This window comes from Solanum tuberosum, unplaced genomic scaffold (genome assembly GCF_000226075.1).
Source record: "Solanum tuberosum cultivar DM 1-3 516 R44 unplaced genomic scaffold, SolTub_3.0 scf00250, whole genome shotgun sequence".
NCBI classification, from domain to species: domain Eukaryota; kingdom Viridiplantae; phylum Streptophyta; class Magnoliopsida; order Solanales; family Solanaceae; genus Solanum; species Solanum tuberosum.
In genome coordinates this window covers 758,918-774,435 of record NW_006239183.1, presented here as the reverse complement: position 1 = coordinate 774,435, position 15,518 = coordinate 758,918, and the positions used below count along the sequence as shown (strand labels likewise).

Here is a 15,518-nt window from a genome sequence, read left to right as displayed (position 1 = left end):
TCTCCTTGGATACTCGTACAATCAATGTACTGATGTGATTCATCTTGCATCTTTTTATGATGCAGAGACAGGTGTTTAAGGTCATCAACAGACGCTTCGTTGATACCACTTGCACTCCAGTTAACTTTGGTGGGCCTCCTTAGTTTCCGGAGGGCCTCACTGTCATGACCCAGGGGTAACCCCTAGACGTAACACGACGTACTCGACCCTTAGCATCATAACATAGGTAATAGAAAAGTATGTAAAATTTAAAACTTCTTTAAGGCCATACAATCGAAAATATTTTCATAAGAAAATGGAAGTCTTTACTAAATTTTTGTCTCAAACCATTTAACATAACTCTTGAATAAAACTTCTTGGGACGTAGCCCATACAATGTCTAAAACATAAAGAAATGACATAAAGGAAATAAGGGTTTGTCCTCGAAGCTATAAGGACTCGCCAATTCTTCAACTCTTCTTGATCCTTGGAAACCTAGCCTTCAAAGCAACTCAAACTCTGAAACCCTACATTTGATTAAAATGTAGGCAATATACGTTAGTACAAAATGTACCAAGTATGAAAGCTAGCACAACATCATAAGAGCATCTCAAATGGTTAGTCAACATAAGACATAAGCATAAGAGATAATAACATAGTCACAACATAATCATCATAGTCTTAGCATAATCATCATAGTCTTAGCATAATCATCATAATCATCAACATAAGCTTCATATAAACATAAGTCAACATAAGACATAGTCATACTCTTATAAGCATAATAAACTCTTAGTCCTCTTTACCATAATAGCACCATTCTCAAGTAACATCAAAAGCATACAAGTGCAAGGCAAGAATAGCATCCCATAATACCACCCAAGTCAAGTATCCCTTTTTGGTCATTTTAATCATAGTCTACATACATGGTCAACTCTTAACCTCTCTACCATAAGGGTGCCATACTCCTAAGTAACCTCAAGACACACTTGTGCAATGCATAAAAGGCATCTCATACAACCATTCACGCTAAGCATAGGCTTGAAGTCATCCTAGTCATATTCACCCTACTTTATCCTCATTATTAGCTTAACTCTCATAACTAAGGGAATCTCTCACCTTTAGTCAACTATAACTAGGAATGGCAACTATAGCACAATCATATCTCAAGACTTCTCTTTAATGACCCTAAGTCATACTTGTGTAATGCATGCATAGCACCCCTTAATACTATACATGCTAAGTACTACCTTTAGGTCCTCATACTAAGCCTTCTTGGTTCGGAACCTAGATTATTTCTTTATCTTTTAGAACACTATTAGGTACTTTCTTAAGCATATCTTAGTTCATCTCACTTTAAACCTTGGAACACTATGAGGTACTCTCTTAAGCACATCTTAGTTTATTATTAGGTTGAACCCTATGAGATACTTCATTTAGTATGTCTAAGTTCACTATTAGCATGGATACTATGAGATACTTACTTAAGCATGTCTAAACCCCTTTTCTACTTTGAACACTATGAGATACTTTCTTAAGTATGTCTAAGTTCATTCTTCACATAGACCCTATGAGATACTACCTTAAGCATGTCTAAGTCCACTTATACTCTTGAACACTATGAGGTACTTTATTAAGTAAGTCTTAGTTCAATTATGCTTTAGAACACTATGAGATGCTTCTCAAGCATGTCTTAGTTCATAGTATATGGAGATTTCTACTAGGAACCTTAACTCAACTATGTGAAGGCTCCCATATCATGAGCCTAACTTTGGGAAAACCCACACTCTACTACGTAAGAGTTCCCCCTTTAACTTGGATAGTCCTCACATCAACTAGGTGTGGCTCTCCTTTCTTCTTGGACTCCAGACCCTATCTAGTGTGACACTCCATCTCATTGTCTATATCCACTTGGAGCCAAGCATACACCCCAAGGTTTACTTGTTAAGCCTTGCTTAACACTCATATCTCATGGAAGGATGTCCTTGACAATCCATCCATGCTCAAGTGATTTTGTCACTTTCATCTATCAAGCATTCATAAGGTAGGTTAGGTAAGTATAGGACTTTCACCACAACCCAACATATTAGACTTCTATTCTCTTTTAGACTTTACTCTCAAAGCCTTAGCATCAATAGTTAATCACCTTAGCTTCACCCTAAAGCCTTAGCTATCATGATCACAACCTTACTCTCAAGGTTTCTTTCTTAATCTCTTCTTTATTCCTAGATTTCAAGGTAATTTGATCACATCTCTCATTACTAGGTGATTCTAGTCTTAATTGAGCATAAAGGTTCAATTCTAACTTTACAAGTCAAGATCAATCATATACAATAGAGTCTAGTTCAATTCATGATTATATGATCGTAACTTTGATCAATTACTGCACATAACATTGAATTAGGAAGATCACCTATGAACCTCCAACTTTGCCTCTAATGGCATAAACCCACAAAGAGCACATTCATCAATTTAGATTAGGGTTTACCATAGAAATCACATGAAATCATCATAGTATCATTAAACAAAGCTAAATCAATCATAATTGGGTGATATCCACTAGATTGGAATTCACACCCAAACCCTACCCACAATGCAAGCACAACCCTAGCTAGAATTGGGTTTTCGATTTCACAAGTGGAGAAACTATGGGGGCTCTATGGGTTGAAGAACCCATAGATGATTAAGATTCACATACCTTCAATCAAAGCCCTAAACAAAGCTTGAATCAATGATGAATTTGACCTAGTTGATGCCCCTCTTCTTCTTCTTCCTCCTCATCCTCCTCCTTCTTCCTCCTCCTCCTCCTCCTCCTCCTCCTCCTCCTCCTCCTCCTCCTCCTCCTCCTCCTCCTCCTCCTCCTCCTCCTCCTCCTCCTCCTCCTCCTCCTCCTCCTCCTCCTCCTCCTCCTCCTCCTCCTCCTCCTCCTCCTCCTCCTCCTCCTCCTCCTCCTCCTCCGTAGGGGTGTATAATACTTATATAGGTGTCTAATTAACTAACTAACTAACCTCCCTTAACCCCTAATTAATTAACTAATCAATTCCCAAACCCCCAACTTAAAACTAAAATGTCAAAACCTGGCAGCATCTACGCCCACCCATACAGACCGTGGATGGGTCTATTGGCCGTCATGTGGTCTCGGGGTTTGCACCTGAGGCTTGTCTTGGCAGGCCTTGACCTACGGGGAGTGGTTTGGTCTATTGGCCATGGATGGCCATCCGTAGGTCATCAAATTTTCCAGATTTAGGGGACTGTTTTGGGGTCCTCCTCAAGGACCCCTTGGGTGGTCCTTGGGGAGTCGTACCTGGACGTTTCACCCCTAAAACCCCTATTCTAAGTATGGGAACCATTTTTACAAGTTTTAACCCTCATACGACACTCCAAAACTCTTACCAAAGGCTCTAGAACTCACTAGTTCAACTCACTAAATTACGGGGTGTTACATTCACACTTATTTCCTGCTTTGTTAAATTGTCGAGGGTTCTGTCATGATATCTATATTAATATTAGAGACTTCATAGATAGTTAGAATTGAGGAGTCTCTAATTATTTTTTCCCTTTTTGTTGAGATGGTTTGAGATCTTGAGACGGTTACATATATCTTGTTAAGTATTTCCATATATTTATTTGAGTTAAGTTTTAATTCAGACTTTAAAGTTTAATTATGCATTTAAAGTTTCCATTTTTTCTTAAGTAAGTCTTCCGCTAAGTAGTCAGTCAGGCCAAGAGTTCGCTTGGGGACCAACGATAGTTCTCGAGTGTCGGCCACGTCCAGGGTGTAGGCTCGGAGAGTGACAAAAAGCGGAGGAAACTCAAGTAGTACAATGTAGGTGCATCGAAAAGAAATGATGATAAATTCAAAAGCCATCAAAGAGAGGGAATTAAGTTATCGTTTAGGGGGAGCTTCAAAGAACTATTGGGGCAGAAACAAGATGTTTGAAGGAAAGTGCCACCATTGTGTAAAGAAGGGTAATAAAACCAAGGTTTGCTGGTTTAATAAAAGTTCTATTGAGAGCAACACTACAACCACTTTGATCCAAAGGAAAATAGTGAAGATGATTGGGATGTTGAAGCATTCATTGTTGTAGAACAAGAGGAGTCAACTCTTACAGTAACAACCTCTAAATAAATTGATTATTAGAATGATTTGATTATTGACTCAGGATGCTCAAATCATATGACTGGTGACAAAGAAAAGTTGCAAAATATGTTACAAGTACAAAGAAAGTCATAAGGTGGTGACAACCGATAATATAAAACTTACTGATATCTCATATTGATAAGATTGTAGTGTCTACAAATAATAGTAACGATATGATATTGCTCCAAAATATTTATCATGTCCCATGTATGAAGAAATATCTTCTTTTAGTAGCACAATTGATATCTTTGGGTCATTTTATTATATTTGGTCCACAAGATGTAAAGATATATCATGATCTTAAGATTAAAAAGTGACAGTAATAAAGGAACAAAGACTGAAGTTCGTCTATGTAATATTGACATAAATCGCATATATAGACAAGAATGGAAGAGAGAAACCACAAAATTATACCATATGTGGTTGAGTCACATTAGCTACTTTAAACTTAGTACTGTCATGACGGAAAAATCAATGTGGAATGGTCTTCCCAAACTTTAAGTAAAAACAGATGCAATATGTGCAAGCTCCCAGTATGATAAAATGCATTAATTTCCATATGAAGAGTCAAAATATAAAGCCAAAAAATCATTAGAGTTAATTTATTCAAATGTGTTCGGACCTATTAAGCAATCTTTATTGGTGGGATTAAATATATGTTGACCTTTATCGATGATTTTTCCAGATATGCGTGAATTTATTTTTTGAAGAAAAAGTCTGATACATTTTCAAAATTCAACGAATTCAAAAAGGTTGTTAAAGAAAAAGTTGACAAGAAAATTCTTTGCATGCGAACTGACAACGGAGGGAATTTTACTTTATATAAATTTTCAGAATTTCTTCAAAAGGGTGAAATACATCTTCAGTTCATATATCCAAATAAACCACAATAAATGGCGTAACTTAAAGGAAGAACGTGGCCTGGAAGAAATCTGTCGGAGCTTGCTTCACGCGAAAAATATCGCAAAATAATTTTGGACGGAAGCTATATCTGAAGACTGCAACTTTTATGATTAATAGACTTCCTCAACAAATGTTAAATTTACTTTCACCTTTTGAGAAGTTATGGAATATGAAACCTTCAGCTAGCTATTTTTGTGTTTTCGGATGTGTATGATGTATATGTACTTGTACCTAATCATTTACCTATCAATATGGACAAGAAGATTGTTAAGTGTATCTTTACCACACATGACATTAATAAAAAATGATGGCGAACTTGTGATCCAACGAAAAGTGTTACACTTCTTGAAATGTGATATTTGATGAAGTTTTTCATGGTGGTCTCCAAATAAGGAACTACTGCAAGATTCAGATGTTCTAAAAGATATATTGGATTCGTCTCATATCCCTTTAAGTCTAGATGAAGCTGAAGTTGAAGCGAATGAAGATAAAGTTGAAGAAGGTGTGACCCAAAATCCTTGGCAAACTAATTATACCAACAATCAAGTGAAGAAAGCGAGCTAACTGGAGTTAACATACCCCATCACTTAGAAGGTCATCGAGGATCACAAATAAAAATTCAAAGTGTGTCAATGTTGTCATAGTAGAAGTAGAAAATGAAAAAGAACTAGAGACTTTTCAGGAAGCATTTTAGAATACAAGTAGATTATTTAAAACTTTGGAGGAGGAAATTATTGTGCTAGAACTGAATCAAACTTGGGTGCTCGTGGCAAAGTCAAGGAATGTCAAACCTATTTCTTGCAAATGAATTTAATAGATAAGGTGTCACCCAATGGATCAATTGAAAGACACAAAGCTCGATTTGTAGCCCGGATATTTTCTTGGCAAAATGAACTAGATAATAATGAAATTCTTAGTCTAGTTGCTAAGCTTACTATTATCCAGAATCTACTTGCTCTTGCATCCATTAAAGATTGGAATCTAAGGTAGATGGACATAAAAAATGTCTTTTTATGGAGATTTGGATCGGGAGATAAACATTTGTCGACCAATGGATTTTAGAGTCAAGATCATCCTAATTATATATGTATGTAAGATTTGAAAGGTGTTATATGGATTAAAGCAAACATCAAGGTTATGGAATGATAAGATTTCTGAATTTCTTACTCAGTTGTTATTCAATAGCACCAGCAGATTCCAGTTTGTTTGTTAAAGTCGTTGAAAGAAAACTAGTTGCATTCTAGAATATATGGATGATCTAATCCTAACAGGAGATGAAGAAGAAATTTTCTTAACCAAGAAGAATTTATCAATTCACTTCTAGATGAAAGAACTTGAACAACTTAACCATTTTCTTGGCTTGGAGATTGATCGTAATGAAGAAGAAATTTTCTTAACCAAGAAGAATTTATCAATTCACTTCTAGATGAAAGAACTTGAACAACTTAACCATTTTCTTGGCTTGGAGATTGATCGTAATGAAGAAGAAATTTATTTGCATCAGAAAAAATATTCCAAAGATCCGTTGAAGAGTTTGGGATGCTTAATTGCAAATCAATCTTAACACATTTGGGCCAAATGCTAAGATGCGTGCACATGAAGAAAAAGATTTAGAAGATGTGATGATGTATCGATTATTGATAAATAGTCTGATTTATTTAACTTAAACTCGACCTGATATTTCTTTTGTAGTTTGTGTGATGAGTCGCTACATCAAAAATCCAGAGAAGCACCATATGGAGGTTGTTTGGCGAATACTAAGATATGTGAAAAGTACAATTGATCATGGTCTTTGTACAAGAAAGGTGAAGAATGCGAGTTGGTTGGATACTGTGACTCTGATGATACAGGGACCATGATACCCGTCGTTCAACTATGTGCTTTGTGTTTAAACTCAAGGTTGGAGCACTTCCTTGGTACAGCAAAGGCAATCAATACTGTCGTTATTAACAACATAAGTCTGTATCAGGCACCAGTTGTTGCAACTCAAGAAAGTATGTGTCTTATGCACAGTTGATGAAGGATTTACAACAAATATTTGGCTACGCAGTTCCTTGTACTGTGACAATCAGTCAGCAATCTGCTTGACTGAAAATTCTGTTTTTTCTTGCACGGACTATGCATATCAAAATACATTACAACTTCATCAGAGAAAAAATATTGCAATGAGAGATCAACTTGGATCATAGTAAAACCGAGCAACAAATTGCAGACGTGTTTACAAAAGGCTTAAGTGTCAACTAAAATTTATTCCTGACATTTATATTTTTGCACTATTTAACCATCCTCATTTATAATATCATCATTAAGTGTATCATAAATTCTTTGATGATCATAGAATATTTAGTTTTCTCTAGCTTTTATTTTCTTAATGCTTGTTTATAAGTAGAGATTTGTTACATTATTAGGTTTGGTAAGGTAAAGCCTAATCTCCCTTGCGTGTACTTATTCACGTTGATGATTTTATTTTATTATTAATAAAAGACCGCTAAATACTCTATCCAGTGGTATATATAAATTCGTCAAAAAAAAAACTTCACAATAATTGTGTTGGCTTTATTTTTGTGTGCTTTCGATAGATATTTTGATTTATTTTACTTGTTACATTTTTCGCATTTTGTCATATGGAAGAAGTTGGCAAAAATAATAACTCCGGTTGATTAATGTTGATAATGAAAATATTGTGAAAGAAGTGCAAAGAATACATTAATCCGATGTGAGTAATGTACCAAAATCTGAAACATTTTTTCTACTCTATATATCATGTGGTGAGTACGCATGAATTAAGGCTATATACTTGGACTCTTTAGTTGTAACTCCGTATACGTATTCGCGTATTGCGTGGACAATTATAATAAAAAGAGGTTTCTCAGGATTGACCTCACAAGAACACTTCTAAGAGTTGTTGATCGATCGACATGCCTTTTTTGAATTTCATTTGGTTCGGAAGCAATAACCAGAATTCTCATATTTTCCTCCCCACCTGTTAATTATCAGATTAAAATTTAAATAACAATCTTCCTCAATAATACAAAATATATTGTTGTATAAAGTGCAACTGATATACGAATTCATTTGAACCTGCATTCTTCTTCGTTTATTGGAATTTGAAGTTCCAAGTCATGTTGTTCTAATGGCTTGAAGATTAAGTCGAGTTGCTCATCGTGTACTTTGTCAAGAGTTGAAGGGTTCCACTGAAAATGAAGAAAGAAAAGTGTTCTATCAATATTTTTTTTATGTAAACACATGCATCAACTACTTATTATCAGTTTCAGTATTGAAAATATGTTACTTTTTTAGTCGAATAAACTGACTTGACTTTATAGGTATTCGAAATTCTTGATTGGTTAATAAGACTACCAACACTTGAAGGAACAAATTAAAGGAGCATACCTTTGGAGACTTATCCTTGTCAATGATGGCAGCCCTTATTCCCTTTAAAAGTAAATCGAAGAATTCGCAAATCAAGTGTACCTCTTTGTGAATATGGTTGCTTAATTTTAAAATAAATAAATTACCTCATATAAATCATCAGATATTATGGTTCGTAATATGTTTATCGTAATCCTGAATTCTTTTCTCAAACATTCAGATAGGGTTTGTGTCCGTCCTTCTCGTATCTGAGAAAAATAAATAATATAGAGAAAATGTAAGATTCTTTATCTTTGGCAGTTCAATAGATCTGCATAAATTCTTTGTATAAATTAGGACTAGTTATACCGATCTCAGTGTTATTTTCAATCCAATTGGAGATGCTTTCTTTATACTTTTAAGCACTGGCATAATCCAATCATTCCCTTTTTTGCCTGCTTCAGCTTCCTGAAAATTAAATTACAGTTATATCAATTGTACGTTTTATTTTATATCATTGGAATTATTTCATATATAGTATAATCAATGCTTACAAATGAATCCAGGATCTCCTCCACAGTTTCCCTGGAGAAACAATCATCGATTATGGACAACCTATAATTGATTTATGAAAAATGCATCAGTGTGAATATCCTCACAAGAACAGTTTGAAATCATGATACATTACTTGCTCAAGACACTTGTTTCATCTATTTGAACATTAGTAGAGAATTCGTCGATGACAGATCTAATAGTATCCTCTTCACCACCATTGTTTATGCTCAGTAAACTCTTCTCTAACTGAAATAATTTGTGTGAAGGTACAAAATGAGTTGCTAATCCAGCAGCAACCACTTCTTTACCCTTCAATTTCGCTCCTGTTAAGCCCAAGTATTCTCCTACATACATTTAACAACATCACATATATATATATATTCAAATTTTAAAAATATATACATGTTCTAACTTACTTACCAAGTCGACCTGGAAGGCGTGAGAGTATGTATGATAAGCCACAATCTGGGTGATACCCTAGATTTGCTTCAGGAGTGGAACAAAACTGCAAACGAGAAAACATTAAGATTAATAATTTACTAAAGATGTCGTTATTCAAATCATCATAAGAATGGTACTAACTGCTTTCTCAGTGACGACGGAGAATTTCATTGGAGCCATTAAGCCTACACCACCACCCATTGACATTCCATGAACAAGAGCGATATGTGGTTTCTTGTAAGTATGAATGTGGTAGAAAAGCCAATAAATTCTATAAACACCTTCAAGGACAGAATCCCCTAAAAAGAATATGAATACATGTTTAATTGAGTAAACATATAGTAATTAATTCAATCGAAACAATAGTTAATTACTTGCATCATATATCCTTTCCAAATCCCCACCAGCAGAGAATGTACGGCCAGCTCCCTATGTACAAATGGATTAAATAATGAATTTGTCAATTAAGTGAATATAATTAAAATAAATTAAATACTACTACTTAATTACCTTGAGGATTACAAATTTAGCATTGTCATCTTTCTCATATTTCTCCAATTTCTGCCCCAGCGTTAATGCCTAATATAAATGAACTTTTATAAGTAAGTGAACATACAAATTACAATAGCCATTTTAAATATATGTTTAATTTGTACATGTTGCATACCACTTTTTCTGATACATAATTTAAATTGTTAGGCCGATTTAAGGTCAGCACTCTACCGTGCCCAATTTCCTCAGCAATAACAACCTGAACAAAACAAAAACAAAAAAAAATTGCTCGAAGATATAATTAAGTAAATAAAAATATGGATACATAAAAATTAAGTACCTCTCTATTTTGTTTCATTACCTCTGAAGGCATCGGAAATGTTGTGATAGTACTTGGAAGAGATGTTATTCCCATTGGAAAAGTCGACTCAAAGAAAGAAGAGTGATGAGTGCAGAATTTGGAACCTGAGGAAATGAACACTTGTAAACAATAATTCTTAAAAGATTTATATAGACTTAAAATCTGGGCATTACAATCACAGATAGATGATCAACTAATTTCTTGTCTTTATAACTTTGTGCATGGAAAAGGACTTAATTTATACTCCTAGTGTTATGCATGTATAGGGGTGGGCATGGTATCATATATATCAAATACCCTATTGAAATCAAAATTGTTTATATCGCAATATAAATATTATGGTATTTTTGGATCAAAGTATTGACGATAAGGGTATTTTTGGACCAAACGAAGGATATTTTGGTTCCTTTCGCATAGTTTAAGGACATTTTTGATCATTTTCCCTATAATTAAACATATATCATCAAATCATTTAGGGATAGAAGTTTAGCTCTTCGCCAAATTTTTGACTATTTAATCGTGATTGAAATATTTTTTTTGTGAAATTGTTAAACAAAGATATATAGTTGTTAGTCTAATATGATTGAGATATTTTAAAAAAAAAAAAATTACGTTATAATTCTTTATTATATAAATGTATGTAAGTTGAAGTCAAACAAACTATGGTTATCAAATAATCATAACGTAAAATATCGAACCATATATACCGAACTAATTTGATATGATAATGATATAATACTTTTAGCTTTTAGATACCAAAAATCAAAAATTATCGTATCGAATTTTAAAATACCATATCATATCGTATCATACCCACCCCGTTTAACCATTTTTAATTATAGAATTATCTCTCTTTCCTGAAAGAATTATCGTGATATATAATAATATAAATTAGATAGATCAAATTTTGTTTTGTGAACACTGAATTTTTTACTGTTTTACACTATTTTAAGTTTTTTTTAGTAGGAAAACATGTAACATAAGTAACATTCTACCTTGATTGCATTTTTTCCACCAATCAACACATCTCATTTTCATCTCTTTCTCATAGTCTTCATCCCGACCACCCTACAAAATTTGTTTCTCATAAAAGTATTTTTTGTTTACGTATCAAAAATAACTAAGGGACCCACAATTTAATATTTATAAATCTTTTGAGAATTGTGAACGAAAAGAGTACACAATTTAATTTAGACCGAAATAGAGGGAAAGAAGCCTAGAGCTAGCCTAAGCGGCAGCAACACAATTCTAAATATAGGATCGTTTGGCCCCAAAAATACTTTGGAAAAACTTGGGGAAACTTGGGAAGTGGTTAGGATGGCAATGGAGCGGGGCGGGGCGGGTGGGTTTAAGGCTACGCAGGGCGGGGGCAATTTTAGGTTATGCGGGGAGGGAGGGATGTGGGGCAGATTGAAGTGGGTTTTTTAAAAACTAATGTGGGGCGGGGCGGGGCGGGTGGGTTTAAGGCTACGCAGGGCGGGGGCAATTTTAGGTTATGCGGGGAGGGAGGGATGTGGGGCAGATTGAAGTGGGTTTTTTAAAAACTAATGTGGGGCGGGGCGGGGCGGGTTGCGGGTATATGTGATTTTATATGGTTCAAACTTATATTTAACTTTTTAAATGTTATAAGAGTGATAAAACATTATTTATTAAGATAATTTGTTTAAAGATACTAAAATATTCAAGATAGTAAATGAAAATGGTTCAATAAAAAATAATACAATTTGTTACATGTTTCCCAATTGACCTCTAAAAAATAAATTTTTAAGTCATTCTCTATTAAATTAATAAAACTTGATGAAAAAATGAATTTTATTTTTATGAATTTTAATTTTAGTATCAAACTTAACAAGAAAAAGAAAATATTAAAAAAATTATGCGGGGCGAGTTCATGCTGGGCGGGTCTATGCGGGGCGGGGTGGAGCGGGTTGAAAATGAAAAAAGTTGTTATACGAGGCGGAGCGGGGTGGATTAAAAATTTTGCAGGTTAAGCTAAACCCGCCCCGCCCCCGCTCCGCCCCATTGCCATCCCTAGAAGTGGTGTTTGGCCATATAACTTGGCAAATATATTTGCCAAGTATCCCAATTTTTCAAATACTAGAAAAAAATAGTATTTGGGTCAAGTTCTAATATTTGGGAATTTTAAAAAAATCAAAAATTACCCTTAACTGTTATATTTTATAAAAAATATTCATTATTTATTAATTCCAACTAATATTTGTTACTACCTCCTCCAGAAAAGTTTGAGTTCTAATTTGAGTGATAAAATTGAGAAAAAAGAACAATTTGTGTTTAATGGATAATAATTATAACTGAATTAGTGACAAGTTTGAGTATGCGATTAATGTATTGTCTTGCCTATATTGTTTTTGTTTATTGTTACCAATTATATTATAAGATTAATTTTTAACGGAACATATTCATTATAAAATGATAATGTAAATTTGTGGGTATTTTTAATAATTTTTAGAACTTATGGGTGTAAATCATTTTTTTGAAATAGTCAAATATTCTTGGGAAAACTTGGGGCCAAACATATGGTGTAATTTCACCAAAAACTTGGCCAAAATATTATTTGTCAAGAATATTTGGAAAGTTGGGGTCAAACGCTAGCATAGATAAAAGAGACTTTTATTTTTTTATTTTTTATGACCGTGGTGTTTTCACCAGCTTTCGCGTATCTCAACTAATTTTACGAAATATCTATCATCTCCCACTAGTAACATCTAAGGAAAAATCACCTAATGTATTTGTCTCTGTTGAATTTTGAATCTGAGACATTAAAATTTTCAACCACTTCATTAATCATGATTTTTTCAAAGATCGCCGTGAATTCTTTGTCAAATTAGATGGAGTGGTGAAGATTATAACCACTAGGTGTAGAAGAGACCTATGTGTTATAAATGTAACTTTTTTCATTTTTACTATTGGCACCTTTCGTTTTCTCAAAGTTTTTTTTAACAAAGTTAAGTTTAATTAAATTAATTTAATACTTTAAAATTACAATTTTAAATGTTCAATGTTATGCAATCAATTGATACTTCCAATGGATTTTGTTCTAAATAATTGTATTATTTTTTCCTTTCACTCATAAATATGCTTATTATGGGTATCATGGGTTAATATATATGTTAAAGTAAGACGGTTAACTGTTAAGCTACGGATATTTTGTTTTTTCATAAAGTGATTGTTTTTCTTTTAGGTGATTTATTCACTTCTTCTTTTTAACAAAAGGGAGATATTTTATATATAGTTACCTACTTAACATTACATTATTGCTATTAGTACTTGCGATTACAGATAGATTATAAAAACGAGTTAACTTATTACTTGATGTTGCTGGTGAGCATTTAAATTTGCAAGGGTAATTTTATTTGTTAAAGCATTAAAGACGTGAAATCAATATTTTGGTTTAGTTTTTAAGTGAGATGTAAAAGTTTGGCATGAATAACAAACTAATATTGAAGGTGATGGGCTATTAATTGGAGGAATTTATAAGTGGACAAAATGGACCGAAAAGTTGATTTTTAGCTTGGAGAGAACTAATTTAGGTCTAGACATAGTTAAAGGCCTAATTTATAGGGATTTTTACATTTTACAAGATATACAAGTATAATAAATCAGACATAGCTAGCTGAAAGTTCTTTCAAAAAACTTATCAAATGGCAATGTTACATTTAATGATTCCAATTCTCATATTTTACTTGATCATGGGATACGGTAGGGGTGTCAAAAGAATATGAAAAAACAATCAAATTAAACCAATTGAATCTAATTGTATCAAACTGATTTATTATATATTTTTAATAAAATTGTGGACTTTTATTTAAGTGTATATCTATATCAAACAATTGGAATAAACTTTTTCATTTATGAAAGAAAAACAAAAAAAATTCAAACCGAGCCGAATAACCTTACATGTATGCAAATATTTTATATATTAACTATATGTTAAATTTTATATATAAATATATTTATAATATTTTCAAATATAAATATAATTTAGGTCACATGCCTCTGTCCTTTAATTATCCTTTAATTAAGGGATACAACCGGCTACCCCCTTACTTTCATACCCCTTCTTTTTAATTACAAATTTGTGTTTACTATTTGATATGATCAAAGCGTGTGTGTGTATATATATATATATATACACTCTGATGGTATCAAAGAGGAAGAAGTGGCCCTTCAGTGAAAACACTACTCAGTTACTCCTTGATACCTTTAGAGTATATATGAGGGTGGTCAAAGCCGAATCGAAAACCGCACCAAAACACAAACTGAGTCAAAACAAGAAAAAAAATCCGATTAATGATTTGGTTTGACTTGGTTTGGTATTGAAGAAAAAAACCTGACTATATTGGGTTGGGTTGGTTTTAACTTTAAAAAGTTAACCCGAGACCAAACCAATCTGACATCATATACATAATTTTTGAAAATTGTTTTATACATAAAAGTATTTACTTTGATATAATTTATAAATATTTCTTATACTTTTTCATAATTTTTATCTTTTATCATATTATTTCAGGTTTGACTTAAAATTTTGAATAGTACAATAAAGGTAATATTCTATAGATATTAGTAACTCTATCAAAGCTCGAATCAATATTGCTAACAAAAAAATCAACTCAAATACTAAGAATGTCAATAATATTGAATATTTGTTCTTTAGTTATATATTGGTTTAGACTTATTTTAGCATGATTTATACTTTAAAATTATGATCATTTTCATTTTGACTTGTAGATTTGCAATATTTGTTTTATGTGATTTCATTATTATTTTTGTTGAATATTTTAGTGTCATCACTCATATCATATTTTGGGTTATTTTTTAAGATTCACCTTAGATAATTATATTTTGGTAAGACTATAGAAATATTTGAAACACGAGTTAATTATATGTTTGTATGAATACTTTATCAGAAAAACTCAAAAACTAGAGAAATTCGGGGGAAAAAACCCGAAAAAAACGAAGGTTGAAAAACTCGAATTTATTAGTTTGGTTTGGTATATAGATTTAAAAACCAGACATAAATGGTTTGGTTTGGTTTGGTTTGATTTGACTTGGTATTTAAAAAATCCAAACCAACTTGGTTCATGTACACCCCTAAGTGTGTGTGTGTCTATATATACTAGATATAGGACCCCGTGCCAGCACGGGGCCCAATATATATATATTTTTTAATTTTAATTTATGTCATATTATGGAATTTGAGAAGTTATTGAAATTTTTATATGATTTTAAAAATATTTTAAATTGTTAGCTATTGTGATTTGTAGTACTTTTTTT

The 15,518-nt window shown here is 32.8% G+C and overlaps 1 protein-coding gene across 1 annotated transcript in view; it reads right to left on the bottom strand.

Moving 5' to 3' along the window:
• Positions 1-7,957: 7,957 nt before the first annotated feature.
• Positions 7,958-15,518, bottom strand: part of LOC102580445 (3-hydroxyisobutyryl-CoA hydrolase-like protein 5) — a 25,039-nt gene continuing 17,478 nt past the window's right edge. The window contains exons 4-16 of the mRNA XM_006357836.1: positions 10,224-10,327; positions 10,038-10,121; positions 9,881-9,949; positions 9,745-9,799; positions 9,512-9,669; positions 9,350-9,434; positions 9,063-9,273; positions 8,929-8,989; positions 8,744-8,842; positions 8,542-8,643; positions 8,417-8,458; positions 8,105-8,217; positions 7,958-8,006 (exon numbers count right to left, since the gene is read on the bottom strand). Coding sequence (XP_006357898.1) covers positions 7,958-8,006; positions 8,105-8,217; positions 8,417-8,458; positions 8,542-8,643; positions 8,744-8,842; positions 8,929-8,989; positions 9,063-9,273; positions 9,350-9,434; positions 9,512-9,669; positions 9,745-9,799; positions 9,881-9,949; positions 10,038-10,121; positions 10,224-10,327 — 1,232 coding nt within the window. The remainder of the gene's footprint in view (positions 8,007-8,104; positions 8,218-8,416; positions 8,459-8,541; positions 8,644-8,743; positions 8,843-8,928; positions 8,990-9,062; positions 9,274-9,349; positions 9,435-9,511; positions 9,670-9,744; positions 9,800-9,880; positions 9,950-10,037; positions 10,122-10,223; positions 10,328-15,518) is intronic.